Source organism: Archocentrus centrarchus, chromosome 5 (genome assembly GCF_007364275.1).
Source record: "Archocentrus centrarchus isolate MPI-CPG fArcCen1 chromosome 5, fArcCen1, whole genome shotgun sequence".
NCBI lineage: Eukaryota > Metazoa > Chordata > Actinopteri > Cichliformes > Cichlidae > Archocentrus > Archocentrus centrarchus.
The window spans coordinates 19,945,641-19,965,758 of record NC_044350.1 but is presented as its reverse complement, the minus strand read 5'-3'; the positions used below and the strand labels follow the sequence as shown (position 1 = coordinate 19,965,758).

The 20,118-nt window shown below is 38.4% G+C and overlaps 2 protein-coding genes across 2 annotated transcripts; one reads left to right on the top strand and one right to left on the bottom strand.

The window, feature by feature from the left end:
* Positions 1-408: 408 nt before the first annotated feature.
* Positions 409-4,207, bottom strand: ppil1 (peptidylprolyl isomerase (cyclophilin)-like 1). The gene is made up of 4 exons (XM_030729915.1): positions 4,014-4,207; positions 3,643-3,797; positions 1,064-1,132; positions 409-716 (listed from the first exon to the last, which is right to left on the bottom strand). The coding sequence occupies exons 1-4, from the start codon at positions 4,067-4,069 to the stop codon at positions 496-498; spliced, it is 501 nt and encodes a 166-aa protein (XP_030585775.1). The 5' UTR covers positions 4,070-4,207; the 3' UTR covers positions 409-495.
* Positions 4,208-8,087: 3,880 nt separating this feature from the next.
* Positions 8,088-16,631, top strand: slc6a11a (solute carrier family 6 member 11a). The gene is made up of 14 exons (XM_030728650.1): positions 8,088-8,295; positions 10,420-10,554; positions 10,626-10,766; positions 10,963-11,050; positions 11,838-11,970; positions 13,777-13,911; positions 13,993-14,096; positions 14,411-14,535; positions 14,779-14,891; positions 14,996-15,133; positions 15,350-15,452; positions 15,858-15,958; positions 16,041-16,211; positions 16,294-16,631. The coding sequence occupies exons 1-14, from the start codon at positions 8,121-8,123 to the stop codon at positions 16,372-16,374; spliced, it is 1,743 nt and encodes a 580-aa protein (XP_030584510.1). The 5' UTR covers positions 8,088-8,120; the 3' UTR covers positions 16,375-16,631.
* Positions 16,632-20,118: the final 3,487 nt, after the last annotated feature.

The following is a 20,118-nucleotide window of genomic DNA, read 5'->3' as shown; positions in this document are numbered from 1 at the left end:
CTAGTAACAGTAAATGATATTTTAGTGCCTAAAGATAAAATTGGTTCTCTGTTGTAGCCTTTCTTTATTTTAGGCCTGCCACTTGCTGTAACTAAAAAACAAATGACTAAGCACATTTTAGTTTTTAATTTACATTTGATCTTCATTGACTTTTTATAGATATGCAGTCATCAATATTTGACTGACTTTGCTCACCATGTACTTCTTACATTTTTGCTCTCATGGTTTTAATTTAGTTTCCTTCAAAGTGCTAAAACTAATGACATTTTTAAACAGTAGATCTAAACCAGTGTAACACAATGTAATCATTAATTCTTTGATATTAACACTTCATTCATGTTGATAGTGATAACTGAGTGTGAATATTCAGTACTTTGGTGGGTCAATAAGCTACTATTTGCACAGCTGGAGACAACACAAGTTTTACTCACATTTACATCTTATAAAGATGTTTATTTTAAAAAAAAAACTGTAAAAAAGAAAATCAAGTTTCATTTAATTGGATACATTAGCTCTGAGAATTTTGATATCATCAACTGGACGATCTTGACTGTTTGTCTCCACCATCCCAATCCGGTTCAGCACTCCCATCCCCTGATACACCCTTCCAAAAATACTGTGCTTTCCATCTAACCACTGAGTGGGTCCGAGGGTGAGGAAGAACTGACTTCCATTCGTGTCCGGTCCTGCATTGGCCATCGCCAGAATCCCGGCACCTAACAGACACAAAAACATACTGACAAATTATAAGATATCAGATAGTATCACAGAGGTATTTATCAGAAACACTGGACTCAATTTATTCAGCTGTGAACTCAAATGTTTCATAAACACTAGAAACTTTTACAAAAGATTTGTTTACACGAACACTAATGAACATTTGAATCTGGAAATAAAGCATCCATGTATGAACATGTGTATACAAATAAACAAGAAAAAGACCTCAGTACTGACAAACATGAATAATTTTAAGGACTTTGTGCAGGGTTTTTCTTTATTTACCAACCTACGGCAGCCTTTCACATTCACATCTATTCCAATGTTATAATTCAACAAGCATTACCCGTGAATTTTAGTTCTGGGTTTAGTTCATCTTCGAACTGTTTGCCATATATGGAGGCACCACCTCGACCTGTTAGGAAAACAAAGATCACAAGAAGCAAATTTAGACCATGAACATGTGAGATTATTCAGAGAATAATGATGGGGCCCTAAAATATACCCTCACTGGCCACTTTATTAGGTAAATCTGTTCAACTACTCATTAATGTAAATATTTAATCAGCCAATTACATGTCAATAATTTCATGCATTTAGGCATGTAGACATGGTCAAGAAAACCTGCTGAAGTTCAAACCGAGCACCAGAATCAGTAGGAAAGCTGATTTAAGTGACTTTGAATGTGGCATGTTTGTTGGTGCCTGAGTATTTCAGAAACTGCTGATCTGCTGTCACACAACAATCTCTAGGGTCTGCAGAGAATGGTCTGAAAAAGAGACAATATCCAGTAAGCAGCAGTTTTCTGGGCCAAAATGCCTTGTTGATGCCAGAGGAGAATGGCCTGAGAATGCTCTGAATTGATATGAAGGCAACAGTAACTCAAATAACTACAATCAAGTTAAGCAGAAGCGTGTCTCTGAACACATAACACATCGAACCTTGAAGCAGACCTCACAGGGTAATAGTCCTGTAGCCTCAGTTTCCTAAAAACAGGAAACTGAGGCTACAATTCACACAGGCTCATAAAAAATGGATAATAGAAGACTGGAAAAATGTTGCCTGGTCAAATGAGTCTCGATTTCTGCTGTGACATTCACGTGGTTTGGCCAAATATGGCGTAAACATGAAAACATGAGCCCGTCCTGTTTTGTATCAGTGGTTAAGGCTTGTTGGTGTAGTGGTGTGGGGCTATTTTCTTGGCACACTTTGGGCCCCTTAGTACCAACTGAGCATCGTTCAAATGCCACAGCCTGCCTTAGTATCGTTGCTGACCATGTCCATCCTTTTATGACCTCAGTGTACCCATCTATTGATGGCTGCTTTAACACACCACGTCACAAAGCTCAGATCCTCAATGAGGTTACTGTACTTAAATGGCCTCCACAGTCACAAGCTTTCAATCCAATAGAGCACCTTTGGGATGTAGTGGAATGGAAGATTCACATCATGGATATGCAGCTAACAAATATGCAGCAACAAATCTGAAAGCAAAAGGGGGTCCAACCCAGTACTAGTGAGGTGTACCCAATAAAGTGTCTGGTGTGTATATCTAAAACAGGATTCAGCATTTAGATAACTATGGAGATGTTGTTGATGGCAAAGAAGAGCCGCTGTATTCTGTTATTCGCATTTGCTATTGAAATACAACACCCCTGTACACACTCGCCTACCACATACATTTATTAAACATTTTACTGTATGCTTCCTACATTTTATTAGACTGGAAATAAAAATATGTTTTCTGCAAAAAAGAAACACATTGTAATATGTAACTATTTAAAAAAAAACAAAAAAAAACAAAAAATAATAAAAAAAAAAAAAAGATTTACCTGCAATTAGTGCCATTTTAAAGTGACAGAAATCTAGGCACCTTTAGGAAAAAGTGCTCGTTTTCCTTTATTTGATGCAACTGACCAACTCAAAGCATGAACCTACTACCTAATCTGGGGACGTCTGGTGTCCTGGTGCAGCCACAATAACCTGGTACTGAACACCCAGAAGACAGTGGAGATTATAGTGGACTTTAGGAAGCACACAGCCCCTCTACCCTCCATCATCCTGACTGACACCCCCATCACCACAGTGGACTCTTTTCGCTTCCTGGGAACTACCATCACCCAGGACCTCAAGTGGGAGCCCACCATCACCTCTGTCGTCAAAAAGGCCCAGCAGAGGATGTACTTCCTGCGGCAGTTGAAGAAATTCAACTTGCCAGCAAGGACCATGGTGCAGTTCTATACTGCCATCATTGAGTCCATCCTTACCTCCTCCATCACTGTGTGGTACGCTGGAGCCACCACTAGGGACAAACAGAGACTACAGCGCATTGTGCACTCTGCTGAGAAGGTGATTGGCTGTAACCTCCCATCTCTCCAGGACCTGTACACCTCCAGGACACTGGGGCGTGCAGGTCGGATCACAGCCGACCACTCTCACCCTGGGCACAGACTTTTTGACCCTCTCCCCTCAGGCAGGAGGCTACGGTCCATACGGACCAGAACCTCCCGCCATAAGAACAGTTTCTTCCCCTCTGCTGTTGGACTCATGAACAATTACCCTAAGACTGTTACCACCACCCTCCACAAACGCTGATGACCCTATGTCTATGCACCTGTCTGATTGCACTGATGTACATATTAGTGGAATATAGTTTACATTCTTTTATCTTTTAATTAGTCTCTGCACTGTATATTTTGTAAGCTCTAATATCTCTGTATATTTGCAATTTGTATACTTGTATATTGTCTTATAGTTTTTATACTTATTTGTTTTTTGTTTTTTTCTGTAAGCACGAAGTACCGCAGCAATTTCCTAATGCTGTGAACCTGTTCACCCATATGGCAATAAAAACCTTCTGATTCTGATTCTGATTCTGACAGTGGTACATCCACAGAGTTGCGACTGTCCCTGTGATGAACCCACCTGTTCCTGTGGGATCTCCTCCCTGCACCATGAAGTCTTTTATGATCCGGTGAAACTTGGTGTTGTTGTAGTAGCCTCTTCTGCACAGCTCTGCAAAATTCTTGCAGGTTTTTGGAGCATGTTTCCAGTACAGCTCCACCACAACAGTCCCCATCCTGCAACCCACAGTCAGTTAACATGTGTCTTTATAGTCTCTGAATAGCGTAGGCTCTGTTACACTAGTATTTAGCGGAAATATGCTTGACTTCATGCGGTTTGTTAAAACGATTCTGAAAATAAAAAATGCGAGATTTGTTAACGCAACAAACACCAAGACCTCAGGTTACTGAAAGCTAGTTGAGTTAGCATCCAGTGTTAGATTGGGAACTTACGTTGTCTCCAAAGCCACTGTAGGCGGCTGCCATGTGTCTGGAGGAATCCCTGACATTATCACCGCAAACAGTAAGCTATAAGACTTGTTTTAAAAAAAAAAGAAAGTTTAGTTTCAGCTTAAACAATTAATAAGCTATTTATTAGCTCAGCGCATTCATTTAACACATTTCAAAAAGAGCTTCTTCTGCTTCTTCTTCTATGATTTCCGGTCATTTCCTTTCCTTGTTGGAGAAAATCAGCAACTACTGGCTGCCCTCTGCTGGATGAACTCACAAGTCCACATTAGAGGGTAAAATCAAAGGCTCATTAAAAACCCAAATGGTTTTCTATTGTATTGGTTCCACTTCTCAGAGGTTCAGTATGACCTCTGAATAGTGCTATATTTCTGAGTTCACAGCTTTAATAAATACATGACACAGCAAATTAAATGCTTTACTCTACAAATAAATTAAACTGGCTTAAAGTTCGGTTATGTGGAAAAAATTGTCTTAATAATATAGTTAAAGAGATTTCCAAATATGTGTTCAATACAAACTATGTCTTAAACAATGTTAAAAAAAAAAAAAATTAATGTGCAACTTTTTTTTCTTGGTTAAAAGGACATGTACATATATTTTGATAGAAAAAAGAAAGACAAGGACTTCTCTGTTATTATTATTATTATTATTATTATTAGTAGTAGTAGTAGTAGTAGTAGTAGTAGTAGTAGTAGTAGTAGTATTAGTATTAGTATCAGTAGTAGTAGTGGCGGTGGTGGTAGTAGTAGATTTTATTTCATTATTAATAAAGTGGATCTGAGGTGCAGTAGTTAATACTTTTTCCTTATGTATAAAATTAACACAACAAGTAAGGAGATTTGTGTTTGGTCCATTAGTTCTTTGCTGTAACAATACTTCTTGGCAGTAAATCTTACACCATTGGAAAGCCTGTGTATTCCCTCTTAAATGGTGCCACGTTTGGAAGGAAAATGCAATTGTAGATTGAGCAGCAGAGCTGTATATGTGGGTTGTGCATGAAAAACTTGTCAGATCTTCTCTGCCTATGCCAAACAGCTTATTCTGCTATTGGATCTTGGTTTGAGTAAATACAACTTACAGTTTAAATTCTTCCAACAGCTGAAACCAAGCTCAACCTGAACTAGAATGATGGACAGAAAAAAAAGCACAGTGGGGACTTGGAACAGCTCCAGCTTACAGGATCATGAAAACATATTGGGGCAGGATGATGTGCACGCATGACTTCCAGTGCCACTGGTCATTGTGGATGTTGATGATATGACAGAAGACAGAAGCGGCCAGATAAATTCTGAAGTATTTAGGAATGTCCTGTTTGCTCAGACTCAGCCACAGCAGCACAACTGGTGGGATGGCACTTTGACAGTACAGATGGATAGGGTGTACTGTGTACTGCGCATAAAAAAAACTACTACAGTTACTTACAGTTGAATGCAAGATTTTGGATCAGTCACCTCAGTTAAATTATGACTTTAGCTTAAACATATATTGGTGGATAGATAAAAATGACCAAATTGTGTCACTGTCCAAAAATTTTATTGACATTACTGTTATTGGAGGCTATCGCTCTTTTATCTTATATTATCCTGTTTTAATTCACTTTAATGAAATGTTCTCCTTTAAACTCAGATTTGTTCCCACATTGCTCCTGTTTAAGCTTTTCAAGCTTGATGGACATGAGATCCTCTTGATCGGTCTACTTGGGAGTCTTTCTTTGAATGTGAATGAACACGAGATCTAAAAGAGCCCTAGATATTCACTTTATAAAAACACATGCTTCGTGCTGCTGCAGCAGCCCACCCTGTAAACAGGGGTTTAAAAACGGCCTCCCATGGGTTCATGGGGGAGAAAAGTGTAGTTTATTTTTTATGTGAATATTTACCATGTGAATATGTGCATACTGTTTATTAGTGATTAATGTAAATGAAAAGAGGACTCTGTTTTTGCCTTATAAATGGTATTTCCATGTATGTTTGTATGTTTTAATAAATTATTGCACCTGTTTCCTGTTTTCCTAAGAAAATATAAAGAGGTGGCAGGTGGCTCAAGACTTTTGCACCACACTGTACTTGTGATTTATTTTCATGTGATACATTTATCTTCAGTTCTACATAATGAGCACTTTTACTTTTGCTTTTACTAACACCTCTAATTGTTCTTTTGATTAACTAAAATTATGCACAATGCACAAACTATGCATTATGTTTATAAAGGAATCTTTTAACATTGTGGAATCAAAAATTTTGCTTAATTTTATTTTTTTAATAGTTGCTTCACGGCTGGAAGAGAAAAGTACTTGTGGGAAAGCATAAGAACCAACATTGGCAATGAATGAGCAAAGTATCAGTCTTCACTCAGACAAGGATCAAAGATCCTGAGATGCCCCCTGCTGTGACTTTGAAGTAGTGAGCTGCTCATAAATAGTACTTAAGGAGAAGAAATGGTGTAAAGGAATACAGGTGAGTTAGAAATTGGATACTTAGAGGCAGCATAGACAGGTTAAGAGAGGAGTAGATGAATGCATAAATATAAAGCAATACATGAAACAGAAAACATTAATAGCTGATAAAACAAAGTCATATATTTAGTTTCCTAGACATGGAAAATTCACCTCATCCAAAAATTTAAAGTCAAAAGGGAGATCACTGAAACCTGAATGACGTACTGTCTTATTTTTGCTGTGTTGTTTAGTATGTGTCCATCAGTGCCAATGGAAATGGCAGTTTGCACATCTGAAAAGGCACCATAGATGCTGAAAGGCATATTCAGGTTTTAGAGCAGGGCTCCTCAACTCCAGGCCTCGAGAGCCCCTGTCCTGCAGGTTTTAGATGTGTCCCTGATCCAACACACCTGAATCAAATGGCTGAATTACCTCCTCAGTATGCAGTCAAGTTCTCCAGAGTCCTGCTAATGACTTCTATATTTGACTCAGGTGTGTTGAAGCAGAGACACATCTAAAACCTGTAGGACAGGGGCTCTCGAGGCCTGGAGTTGAAGAGCCCTGTTTTAGAGCAACATTTGCAGCCATCCAGACAATGTGTTTTTCAGGAAGGGCCTGGGACATTTCAAGAAGACAATGCTAAACCACATACTGTATGTACTTCAATAGCATAACTTTGTGGTGGAAGAGCTTGGGTGTTGAACTGGCACGCCTGCAGTCCTTTCACCAACAAGACTCAGGACTGTTAAACAGCTAGAATCCTATGTCAGTCAAGAATTCCTCTCCTAAAGGTCCAGCGTTTGTCTCTCATTTCCCAGACATTTATGGACAGTTATTAAAAGAGGAGGGGATGCTGCACAGTGCTAACATGGCCCTGTCCCAAAGTTTCTGAGATGCACGACCTATTTTTTTCTTTTGAAAATGGTGCATTTTCTCTGCTTAAACATTTGATACAGTATGTTTTCTATGTTCTACGAGATTTGCAAATCACTACAGTATATTTTTATTTACATTTTACAAAGTATTGGAAGAGTTTTGGAATTTGAGTTGTACATTTCCCTCTAAAAATAATAGCACATAAATAAGTCTTCATTATCAGGAAGGCAATGTGGTGTGAAGGCATTCAGCTGAACTTCATCTCATGGAAAAAAAATGTACACAGGCATTGCACATGGAAAATAACATATAATCAGCCTTTAGACATTTGCATCCTGGCAAAGGCTCTCTTGTCTTGGGGGCCTTCACTATTACGTATCTAAAATTCTCTGCATGATCCTTGTAAAATTATAATAATGTAATTAATATGCATTAATGCAAGGAGACAGAGATAAGGCTAATCTACCTTTAACTTAGTTAAAATACCAGTACTGTCGTTCTTATTCATTCATACCTCATTTGAGGCAGTAAGCCCTGCTTTGAATGTCTTCAAGACCATGCTCAAAAGGACATCAGTCACACTGAATACTTCTCTCTCCTGCTTGTGGTCTACAGTATATAAATCTAGAGGTCCCCCTTGTGGCCGTGTAGTTTATCAACTAGATAACTATTGGGTAACCCTATACTAATCTACATCAGGCAGTCCCCAACCAGTCAATCCACACATTCAAGAGTTTTTGCTAGTTTTGCCATCAGACCATCTCTTGCTCAGCAGTATGGCAGAATCTTTGCGCAGGCTGTTTCATCTCCCCACAAAGAGCACTTCAAAAACTGTTGAAGAGCGCGGCAAGTGGGGCAGCAAAAAGGAGTTCATCCTATCTGTGGCCGGTGCTATTATTGGACTTGGCAATGTGTGGAGATTTCCATATCTTTGCTACAAGAATGGCGGAGGTAAGTATTTCTCTTCTTTATTCTACCAGGTTAGTATCATCACTGAAAAAAAGTGCTATATAATGATAGATCCTGGAAATTGTTCTCAAGAAATAGTTTCTTTTTTATTCACCAAAGCACAATTGTGAACATGTTACGTGTTCGATTTTCACTGACAAATACTTTTTTGAAATGTTCAGAGTTTTTATCCTTGTCTTTGTGGTTACAAATGATAAAAACTGTCCACTGTAAAATGTATCTGCTTTCCATTTGTGTGTCTGCTTCACGTTTGATGATTAAGGATTTGACAGGTTATGAAAAGAAAAAAAAAAGTTATGTCTGTCTTTGTGCCAAAAAACACAATCAGATTCTTCTCTGAAGCCCTCTAATTTCAGTCCACCATTGTTGAACTTGAATGAAAAATACTGAGACACAAAGAGAATGAGAAAATCTGAGAATCTGTGTTCACAGCATCATGTGACTGTTGAAATAAATTTAATGTGGGATGTTTTGATGACAATATTCCACAAATGAATGAATCAAATTAAGTATTCAAAACAAGTATTATTGACTCACCTTACAGGGACAGAAAATGTGCATGTGAAAGTTAGCGCTATACCCCCGAGACATTAAATAAAGACAGGAATGTTAAAATGCATTTCAAACAAATCAACCCCAGGTCTTACAACTGTTTGTCAGCTGGTGCCAAAATAAGGAGAGTACCTAGGTTTTTTACCTTCTCTCCTTGAGAAATAAATGATTTACTCACAGATATTTCCTGCCTTTGTTCCAATTTGGTCAAATGTTGCTACCACAACTGATAAACACTGTGTTCTTTTATAGTGAGCAAAGCTACACCGTCATCTCAGACATCTTGCTGAAAATTATGTGTCCTTAATTAGTTCACCCTGAGCACACTATGTTAATGTTAGCGCCACTTCATACCTCATATCTCTGTTTTGACCAGGAGCACAGCAAAAAAAAAAAAGTAATACTAGGAAACAACACTGTTTTTCAAGGTAACATTTACTTCACAATGTAAGAAATTAAACTGCAGCAAAACTGCCCCAAGAAAAAAAAACTGGCTTAATAACTCAAAGTTATTTATAAAGGTTGATGTTGCAGCAGATTCTGTGGCTTTGCATAATCTTTCACATTCTGCTGGCTTCAGTCACCTTGTCAGCATTCCTAGTAATACACATGGACACATACTTTATCTTGGTAGAGTACGCCTAAGACGTTTCTACCACTTCCAGCTGACCACTGATGCTTTTATCACCGATCATTTCTGTATTTCTTTTCTTTGTGTCACCTGGCACCACAAGAAAGAATTTTCTTGGCTTCGAGTTAGCAGAATGCTCATGTTCAGCTAATCCCTTCTCTGTCTATGACAGTGTTACTGGCTTATTAACAGGTTTTGTAAAAAGTTAAGTGCCACTACTGATTTAGTCAAAAATATATTTTCTTTTCTTATTGTAAGAAAAGCTCAGGACAGATAAAAAGCCCCATGGGAAATTTGTAAATACAATTTCCTTGAATGTACTGCATAAAAGCAACATTCTATAGGAAAAAAATTGAATTTATAGTCATCTCATCAAAAGTGCTATGCAGAACTATTTCCCAAATGTACTCTTGGATAACAGGAATTTGTCTGACTAGCTACTAATTCCACTCTGTTGATTCTGATAGCTTGTCTTTTAAATGCAAAGCATTGTCATTAAGTCAGTCTATCCCTCTGACAACCACCATCTCTTGATGTTTTAATGTTCTAGACACTAATTAGTTTTAAAAAGTGGCATCTGCTTTACCACCTGATCATATAGGCTCAGCAGCCTTCTTAAGGTGGTTTTTAGTGCTGTTTGCATACCTTCTGTCTTTACTGACTGGCTGCTTTCCTGTGGCCTCCAAAACAGCTTTATTTTTAACCCAGTTTTCATTAGCAAGAGATGGAAAAAGATGTTTGTATTCAGATCTAATTTGCTCCAACTATGTCTGTGAGAATATAGATCAGAAACTTCTGATATTTATAAATTCTGTTAGAACCACTGTGGAGACCAGATTGTCTAGAAACATAAATATGATTATAATACTTTTGGTGTGTGTAGTTTAACATGTGTGCTTACGGTTGTTTCTTCTTACCTGCAGGTGCATTCTTCATTCCTTACATCCTGTTCCTTGTGACCTGTGGCATACCTCTGTTTGTGCTGGAGACAGCACTGGGCCAGTACACCAGTCAGGGGGGGATCATGTGCTGGAGGAAGATCTGCCCCCTGTTTGAAGGTGAGCTATCCACTGGGATTGTGGTGAAGCAGATTAAGGGAATGTAATTCTAACAGTTGTGTTGTTTCCAGGCATGGGATACACCAGCCAAATGATCATTCTCTATGGAGGCATCAGCTACATTGTGGTTTTAGCCTGGGCTTTTCTCTACTTGTTCTCTTCCTTCTCTGGAGAGTTGCCGTGGGCCACCTGTAATAATGCTTGGAACACAAGTAAATTATATATATATTTTTTGTCACTGAGCTTATCTCTGCCACGCATACACCAACAAATTTGTAACCTTAAGAAACAGTGGGGAAAATGTCCACATCAATTCAGTGTGTTTCTAGATATGATCCCTTTGCAATTAAGTATTTACCTAATGATTTGTCAGTGGATCATGTTTAACAGTATTTTGATCTCTTTCAGATCATTGTGTGATAATAAACAACTACAATGCCACTGTCAACTGGACATCACCTGTGAATTCATCCTCTTCTGTTGTAGAGTTTTGGCAGTGAGTTATTAGGAAATTCTTCAAATGTAACATGGTGTTTATTATGAGATGTGTAGATAATAGGAGGAATGGTAAAAGCCCTACACATCTATGCCACAGACACACACTGCTCAGGAATGTTCATATGAGTTTGTTGCATGTGCTATGTCAGATTTTCCAATTTAATCATGTAGTTTGGTGATTATACTTAGTGGGACACAATTTAAAAAAAAAAAGCTGACCAGATGTCTGATTGTGTCTAACTGAAAACATCCTCAAAAAACATTACAAAAAGTCACCTGATCTGCACTACGAGTTAGAGCTGCCTGATCTGGGAAACTCAGATTTTCCTGTGCAAGACAGTTCACACATAAGAGCATACGCTGTAACATCTCTCAGCATAGCTCCCCCTGCCCCAAATAGAAGGGATCAATCAACCAGAATAACTGAAAACACCTGTGTACAGAAGGTGCGAAGGGATTTTAATTGCACATTCAAGCATGTTTCATTCTGAATAGTTTAATGAGCTTTAACTTCAGCCCCAGTGACTTGTCAATCAAATATGTAACTAATAAAAAAAAAAAAAACTCAATTCCTTTCAGAGATATATGTGCCTGGGTTCTGCTTATCCAACATGCAAACATTCTCATATGTTGCCCAGTTTTCTTGCCCTTCCCACACTCATAGAATCCTAACTTTAACTTGACTATTAATTGCACTGCAAATATTGCTTAAAATGAGGTGTTACTCAACAACATATATTGCTTTAAATGCCCATTGCATAAACTGATAGTACATCATCTTTCAGGCGACGGGTGTTGAATATATCCACTGGCATAGAGACCTTGGGAAGCATACAGTGGGAACTTTCTCTGTGCCTTCTTCTTGCCTGGGTCATCTGCTACTTTTGTGTCTGGAAGGGAGTGAGATCCACAGGAAAGGTAACACCGAAATGACAAATGTTGTCATGTAATCAGTTTGGGTATCATAGCTGTTTCATCCTTTTTCTTCCTTTCTTTTTTTTAAGTGCCTTTCTCGCATTTTCTGTCTGTTCTTTTCAGTCCAAAATTTGTGCTTACCTGTGTCCTTCTCTCTGTGTATATAGTCTACACCCCTTCTGTTTCACTTGCTATAGTCTGCGCTGCTTTGTGCCACAGTATTCCAGGTTTTGATTATCTTTCAGTGTGTTTTATTTTGGGGCTTTGACTTTAACCCTGAGCTCAGCCTTAGCCTGTCCCCAGTGTTCTTCTGTCCAGTAACTCAGTTAAAATACAAAAACAGTTCAGGAGGCTGCTAATCTACCTGCTTTCCACACACCACCTACTTAGATAGCAAGGAGGCTCCTTTTTAACATTTGACACTTAAATTCAACGAGGGCCATAGCGCAGGGTGTCTGGTTCACAATACATTATAATCAATGGCTGCTTGATGATGGGGTCATAAATAATCTGAAACACTTTCACTTCCATTCTAAAATCATTTGTCTGATGCTATTTTTCCTCACTGAGCATGGCACAGTGACTAAGGTGTGGCATGGAAAATAACAAAAACACCGGAGTTCCCTGACATCCACTGCTTTTTTTTTTATTTACCTCAAGCTGCTGCCAAGGCAGTAGTTCAGTCACATACGTGCACATGCAACACATGGCAGCTTCAGTTGCTGCATATGAGGGTTATGAATACAAATTCTGCGGCTGTCACAGAATACCATCAGAATGGCATCCTTTAATAGACTACGTGAACAAACAGGGTTTTATTATTGTACTTCTGTCATCTCCTTATATAATGTGTAGCACTTGAGTTAAGTTATTACACAGGAAATGTTCATTGAATCAGAATGTTGTGATGCACTTGCAGTTATCTCAGACCTGCAGCCACTTGCAGTCAATGTTGGAATCAGTATTAAAGAAATGACTTGATAAGCACAGCTTTGCAAGCTGGCAATTAGTTAGAATCAGAAGTGGCTGCAGCAAATCTATCCCAGGCAAAATTCAAGTTTGGTTAACTTAAGATACTTCAAAACAATTTGATGAAACTACTTTGTAAAGAAAAGAGCAGAAGAGTCCACTTCATTTCACATAAAGTACAAAAACAAAGCATAACATAAAGTTTAATACTCCAATATATTCATGGGAAAGAAATGCAGTTTGCAATATATTCAATCTCTGTAATTTTTTGTATAGAACTACACAAAAAGTTAAAATATGAACTTAAATGAGCTATTGGCTAACTACTGCCAAATACAGTGAAGTTACATGTACTTCACCACTCCCCAGCAACAGTCTAAAGAAAAGTTATGAAATGTGGAAACAGGCTTGTGTGCTTGTTTCAGTGGATAAGCATGACTCACGTGAGGTCTGTAATTGTGAGAATAGCTGACTGGCAAACCTGTCTGTGGGAGCGATGTGTGAAATGGATCCTGGCTGTCTCTGCCACATACCTACTGTAGCATGACTCACTCCCTTCTCCTGTTTTCTTCCTAAGTGAGGGGAATTTTAATTAAATTAATACAAACCAGGGAGAACTCAGGGGCGCCTCCTTTCATGACGTGATATGGTTTGTGATTCTGACAAGAAATGGTGCTTAGATAGATTACAAAACTACCAGCCCAACAAAAAAAAGAGGCCAGCTATCATCATAGCATTGCATCGTCACAGCATGTTCCTTTGCAAACTTTACCATATCCACTCTTATTGGTTACACTGCATTTTTTGTATTACCAATTTTTTTTTTTTTTTTAAATACAGGCTACATATTTCACAGCCACATTACCCTTCGTCACATTAACTGTGCTGTTTATCAGAGGAATCACCCTTCCTGGAGCCTTCCATGGGATCAAATATTACTTGTATCCCAATCCTGCACGGCTCGCTGACCCTCAGGTATGATTCAATCTAATGTCTGATTTACATCAGATTTTTGTGCAGCAATAGCAGCAGTGTTTTTTGACAAATCATTTGCAGGTCTGGATGGATGCTGGAACACAAATATTTTTTTCATATGCAATATGTTTGGGATGCCTGACTACACTTGGAAGCTACAACAAGTACAATAATAACTGTTACAGGTGAGTATTTGATGGACATGACAGTCATATAACATTGCTAATGCTAAAGAATTATCAGTAAATAAGACTTGTTCAAAATATTCAAACACCTCATTTAAGTAATTTGTTTATTTGCAACATATATATATATATATATATATATATATATATATATATATATATATATATATATATATATATATATATATATATATATATATATATAACAGAAAGACTCACAGATTTTTAGTAATTTGTGGTAATCACAGTGTTATAAATTCTTCTGTGTTACCAAAGCAGAAGTAAAGACAAAAGGCCTTCTTTCTGATTTGCAGAGACTCCTTCTATCTTTGCTTGTTGAACAGTGGGACCAGCTTTGTACTGGGCTTTGCAATTTTCTCAGTTCTGGGTTACATGTCACAAAAGCAGGGTGTCGATATTGCTACAGTTGCTGAGTCAGGTAAGGCTGCACACCTGTTTGGTGCCATTTAGAAAGATTTCAGACTGAAGTGCATTTTTCTTCAGCATTAAAGTAAAGATTATGAATTGGAAAACTGGATTTTACTGGTTATTGGGAGATATTTGCTATTTTGAAATTCAAAAGTTTTTAGCCTGTTAAAATGCAACAGTTCAACATTTTACTGTAAACTAAAGACACTGCGGCATCCTGAAAATTTTACCTGCTCTTGGTGTCCCTCTGCAGGCCCAGGACTTGTCTTTATAGTTTACCCACAAGCTGTGACCCTGCTTCCTTGGCCTCAGGTCTGGTCTGTGTGCTTCTTCACCATGATCATTTTATTAGGCATTGACGGTCAGGTCAGTTGCAGTCTTTCTTATGTCTTCTAAAAAATGTAATGTAGTGGGATTTTTTGTTTTGTTAACTTGTCTCCACACTAATCCGTCTTTGTGTTATGCTCCAGTTTATAGGTCTTGAAAGCATCATGACCTCTTTAACAGATGTCTTCCCAGCCCACATTCGAAGAGGATATTACAGAGAGCTTTATCTGATGCTGATCTGTGCTCTGTGCTATATGCTTGGCCTGTTATTAGTATCAGAGGTGAGTTGCAAGGATTGCATTTACATCAGAAATACATTTATATCAGTTTATGTCAGTTTGTGTAAAAGCTTGTTGGTATGGTCAGTTGATGCCAAATGCACAATATATAAACAGTTAAAATGCATTTTGTTTCTATTTAATCTAACAGGATTTTGAGTTGTTTACAGTAAAAGGTGAACAATATCAAGGCCACTGTATTTACTGCTTTTATTTTAGGCTGGCGCATACATTCTGCAGATCTTTGATCACTATGTATGCAGTGGGCCCACTCTTCTTCTGATGGCAATCTTGCAGTCAGTGATTATTGGATGGATTTATGGTAAGATACAAATGCCAGTGGCATAACTGTCTGTGCTTTACACACACACACACGCACACACACGCACACACACACACACACACACACACACACACATGTGGCGAGCTCAGAGAAGGGATGGCTCACCTCCGTGTCCTGCCATGTGCAGACATGTAAAGACATGGAGGTGGGGGACAGCAACAGCAAGACTCCTTTTACAGGAAAGAGTGGGCATTGTGGCAGCAAACATGAAACTGATTAAGTCAGCCACAACATGAAAGAGGAGGTGGGTTGCAAAGCAGTTTGCAAGTGTGCAGCAACTATAGGCATGCTAACCCACTTCAAATAGCCTTAGCTTTTTTTAAAAAAAAAAAAAACAATGAAATACCAGTTTCCTTTTACTGAAATAAAATGTTTCTGTCCTAGGAGCAGAACGCTTCTGTGACAACATAGAGGACATGATTGGGTACAAACCTCTGTCACTTATCAAGTACTGCTGGCTGTATGCCACCCCTCTTATTTGTGGTGTAAGTATCTAAAGCAGCATGTCTACAGTTTATCAATATTTTTGCCCGTAATGTTTATTATTTATGATGATTTCCTATAAAGGGAACTCTTGTGTTTTTGCTGATGAGTTACACACCAATGAGGTTCAACAACACCTATGTGTATCCTTGGTGGGCTTTCTGGATTGGATGGTTCCTCGCCATGTCATCTCTTTCTATGATCCCAGTCACTATGATCTACAAACTGACCAAAGGAAGAGGGACTCTCTGGCAGGTCAGTGGTGTTATTAGTGGCAACTTTGCTTTTGAATAACAAAAATTTTATGTTCTTTGACAATATCAATACCTTTTCCTAGCGTCTGAAGACCAGCTCCCAGCCAGCAAATGACCTTCCAGTGATGGCAAAGGAAATGGCATGTGTCACTGCATGTCCGTGATAATGGAACAAATGACCATATTTAATAAAATCTCATCTTTAAGAACAGTTTCTTTTTTTTTATTTCAAAAGTATGTAGTGTAGCTTTTTTGCTCTACAGATATATATGGTGAGTCATTTTTAGTATACCAATATTTATTTTAAGACAAGAAGACCAGCTTGAAGTATCAAATGTCTAAAATAAGAGTTTTTTTTTAATGTAATTATGTCAAGAATCAATACCATCATTGGCATATTCAGCTGAGCTATATGAGCTATACGGACAAAGGTACTGCAGAGTAACACCTGTAATTACATATGATTCTACATTTGTATTAAAAACTTTAAAACAGCATGTTAGAACAGCTATAAATACAGTGGGTTAGGAATAAGTTATCAGTATTTGTTTTAGAAGATCTGTCTGAGGGATCAAATGTCTAAAACAAGGGCATTTGAAATCATTCAATTAGATACTGAATGTATAAAATACTACACTGAGTAGTAATTTGTATTTCAAATACCTCAGATGTTAAAGACAGTAATTATGGTTCTGCATGTTTAGGGTCAGTAGTGACATTCCTGTTTTAGTGGTTGTCCCATTGCTGCCACTTTAGTGTGCCTGTTGTTAATTTTATTAACACCAAGGCAGTTGAAACTGATAAATAACCCTCTCTGCTACTTAACTGACCACATCAATACCTCAGAAGTTTAACTGATTTGATGATATACTCTGTTTAAAAAGTTTTCCTTTAATTTTTTGAGCAGTGTTTAATACACCAAATAAATAGACCTCCTTCACAGCTTTCACAGGTATTCAGACACTTTATGCTTGAATCTATAATACAACTCTTGCAATGCCTTAATTCCTGGTTTGACTTTTTGGGGGGGGGGTGTTTAGTATTATTCTACTGATTGGGTTTTAATTTAACTTTTATCTTTACATATGACTTTAAATTTGTATAATAAAATACTTTCTTGGGTAATATAGTTTCTCTGCTTTTATTTTGTATGCTTCTGTGTAATGTGACTGATTTAACCCAAAAACTAACTAGTTGGCATCCATAACGTGTGTTTATGGAAGTTCTGGTGGTTGTGAATTTAATTCTCTTTTATAGGGTATAGCTTATAGAGTGGCTTCACATCCATTTACTTGAATATTTTCACTGTGTAACAGCTATAATTACATTCACACTATTCAGTGGTTATCAGAATATAAAGCATGACATGAAGTCCAAAAACCTTCAGCATTGGCATCAGTTTGTGTCAAAATATTTGTACGGGCAGTGATTTAAAAAAAAAAAAAAAAACACTTCCAAAGCATTTAATATTTCCATGGAAGAGGCCAGGAGCCATGGGGATTTTTTAGGATTGGCTGCCTGATGAAACTAAAACACAACAGATAAAAAAGGCTTTGGTAAGGGAACTGAACCCACAGGCACTTTAATATATTTTTTTTTTAAATCCAGTTGTGTGTTAAATTAATGCTAAGAAAAGTTTTTGTGTGAACTGTGAAAATAATTTGCACAAAATATTTTTTAAATTAAATCTATAATACAGTAAAGTGTGCAACTAGTAGACTTTGTCATATTTTCCAGTGTCATTTTATCTGGATTTTGAAAACATATATATTTATAAAATATTTACAACTTTTTCTTCTCTGTATAGTTTTAAAGAAGACTTATTATGCTCATCTGTAGCATCTCCAATCCTCAATTTATTTTATACTGGGCCTCAGTTTCAGCCCACTGTCTGAAACAAGTTGCTTTAGGTCCTTAAGGCCAGCCTCCCCTTAAACCAACTCAATAGCTTCCCCCCACAAATTAAAACTTTTAAACAGCAGTTGAGAAACACGTCTGTACTCACAGAAATACACTGTATTGTCAAAAGCATTCACTCATCTGCCTTCACACACATATGAAATTGAATAACATTCCATTCTCAATCCATAGGGTTTAATATGATTTTGGCCTACCCTTTGCAGCTATAACAGCTTCAACTCTTCTGGAAAGGCTTTCCAGAAGGTTTAGGAATGTGTTTATGGGAATTTCCGACCATTTTTCCAGAAGCCCATTTGTGAGGTCAGACACTGATCTTGGACAAGAAGGCCTGGCTTGCAGTCTCTGCTCTAATTCATCCCAAAGGTGTTCTATGAGGTTGAGATCAGGACTCTGTGCAGGCCAGTCAAGTTCTTCCATGCCAGACTTGCTCATCCGTGTCTTTATGGACCTTGTTTTGTGAGATGGTGCACAGTCGTGTTGGAACAGGAAGGGGCCTTCCCCAAACCGTTCCTATTAAAAGTTGGGGACACGAAATGGTACAAAATGTCTTGGTATGCTGAAGCATTAAGAGTTCCTTTCACTGGAATTAAGCCCAATTCTGTTCTTGAGCTACAGTAATCCGAAGGCTACATGAAGTTTGGAGGTCTGTAGGGATTGACTCTGCAGAAAGTTGGCAACCTCTGCGCAACATCTGATGACCCCGCTCTGTGATTTTACCTTGCCTACCACTTTGTGACTGACTTGCTCACTTCCACTTTGTTATGATAGCACTAACAGTTGACTGTGGAATATTTAGTGTAGAGGAAATTTCATAGATAGACTTGTTGCACAGGTGGCATCCTCTCACTGTACCACGCTGAAATTCAGTATAGTATAGTATAGTACCTAAGATAACCATATTAACCCCTTAACTGGCAGCAAAAAAATCACCTGACAAAAACTACATAACGCCTTCTGGTCATTATTGGCTCTGAACAACCCATTTCATAGCCTATTAATCGGCTGCGTCTGGTCCGCGGGCCGAATGAAGTGCATTTATATGGCAGGCTAGACCCGCCCATTTTGACTGACACCTCATTCGGCCAATCATGTTAAGAAATGGGTTTCCCAGAGCCAATAATACTCAGAGGGCGTCACGTAGCTTTGTCAGGTGATTTGGTGCAGCCAGTTACATGATTGGCCGAATGACGTGTCAATAAAAATGGGAGGGTCTAGCCTGCCATATAAAAGGGACTACAAACGGCCCGTCACCGGGCCCTTGCCAGTTAAGGGGCTACAGAGGTGCTGAATCCATGCAACAACTCTGGTTTCCTGGGGGCACCTGGGTGGCTTAGTGGTGAAGTGGCTTAGTGGTGAGGTGTGTATGTGGCGACCACATATACATGCCGCGTTGCGGTGCGGGCGGCGTGGGTTCGCGTCCCGGGCTGTCGCCAATCTACCCGCGTGTCTTTCCCTGTATCTTTCCCCCATTTCCCGTCTCTCTCTCTCTCTCCGCTGTCACAAAACACTTATGCTGTATTATGAAGAAAACATAGATTGCAAAGTCTAAAATGGTGAACACAACAAATTAGTTAGTATAAGATCCCACCGGTTATGTTTGTGATCACAAGACTATGAGTGCCAGGTAAGAACAGCACAGCCAAAACTGCTTAAATGAAACTTGATATAAAAGCCTGAGGCATCAAGGGTGTGATCTGCAACTGTGTCATGCAAAAGAAGAGAACATTAGACCAAGCTGTATAAATAAGTAGCCTGTCATTTGATCAGACTTGAGGAGCATCTGCGAAAACAGCAAAAACAGGTCACTAAGTGGGAGGGTACGAAGACAAATACAGATGAGTGCATAACAAAAAAAGGCCCATTAGGATTGAACACTTTCATGATAGTATAAAGGGGCTTCCTCTCAACAACTTTCTTTTTTGCAGTTACTCTTCCCTCAACAAATGGACCCAAACCATTCCGTAAAAATGCCCCCTACTGTGTAAACG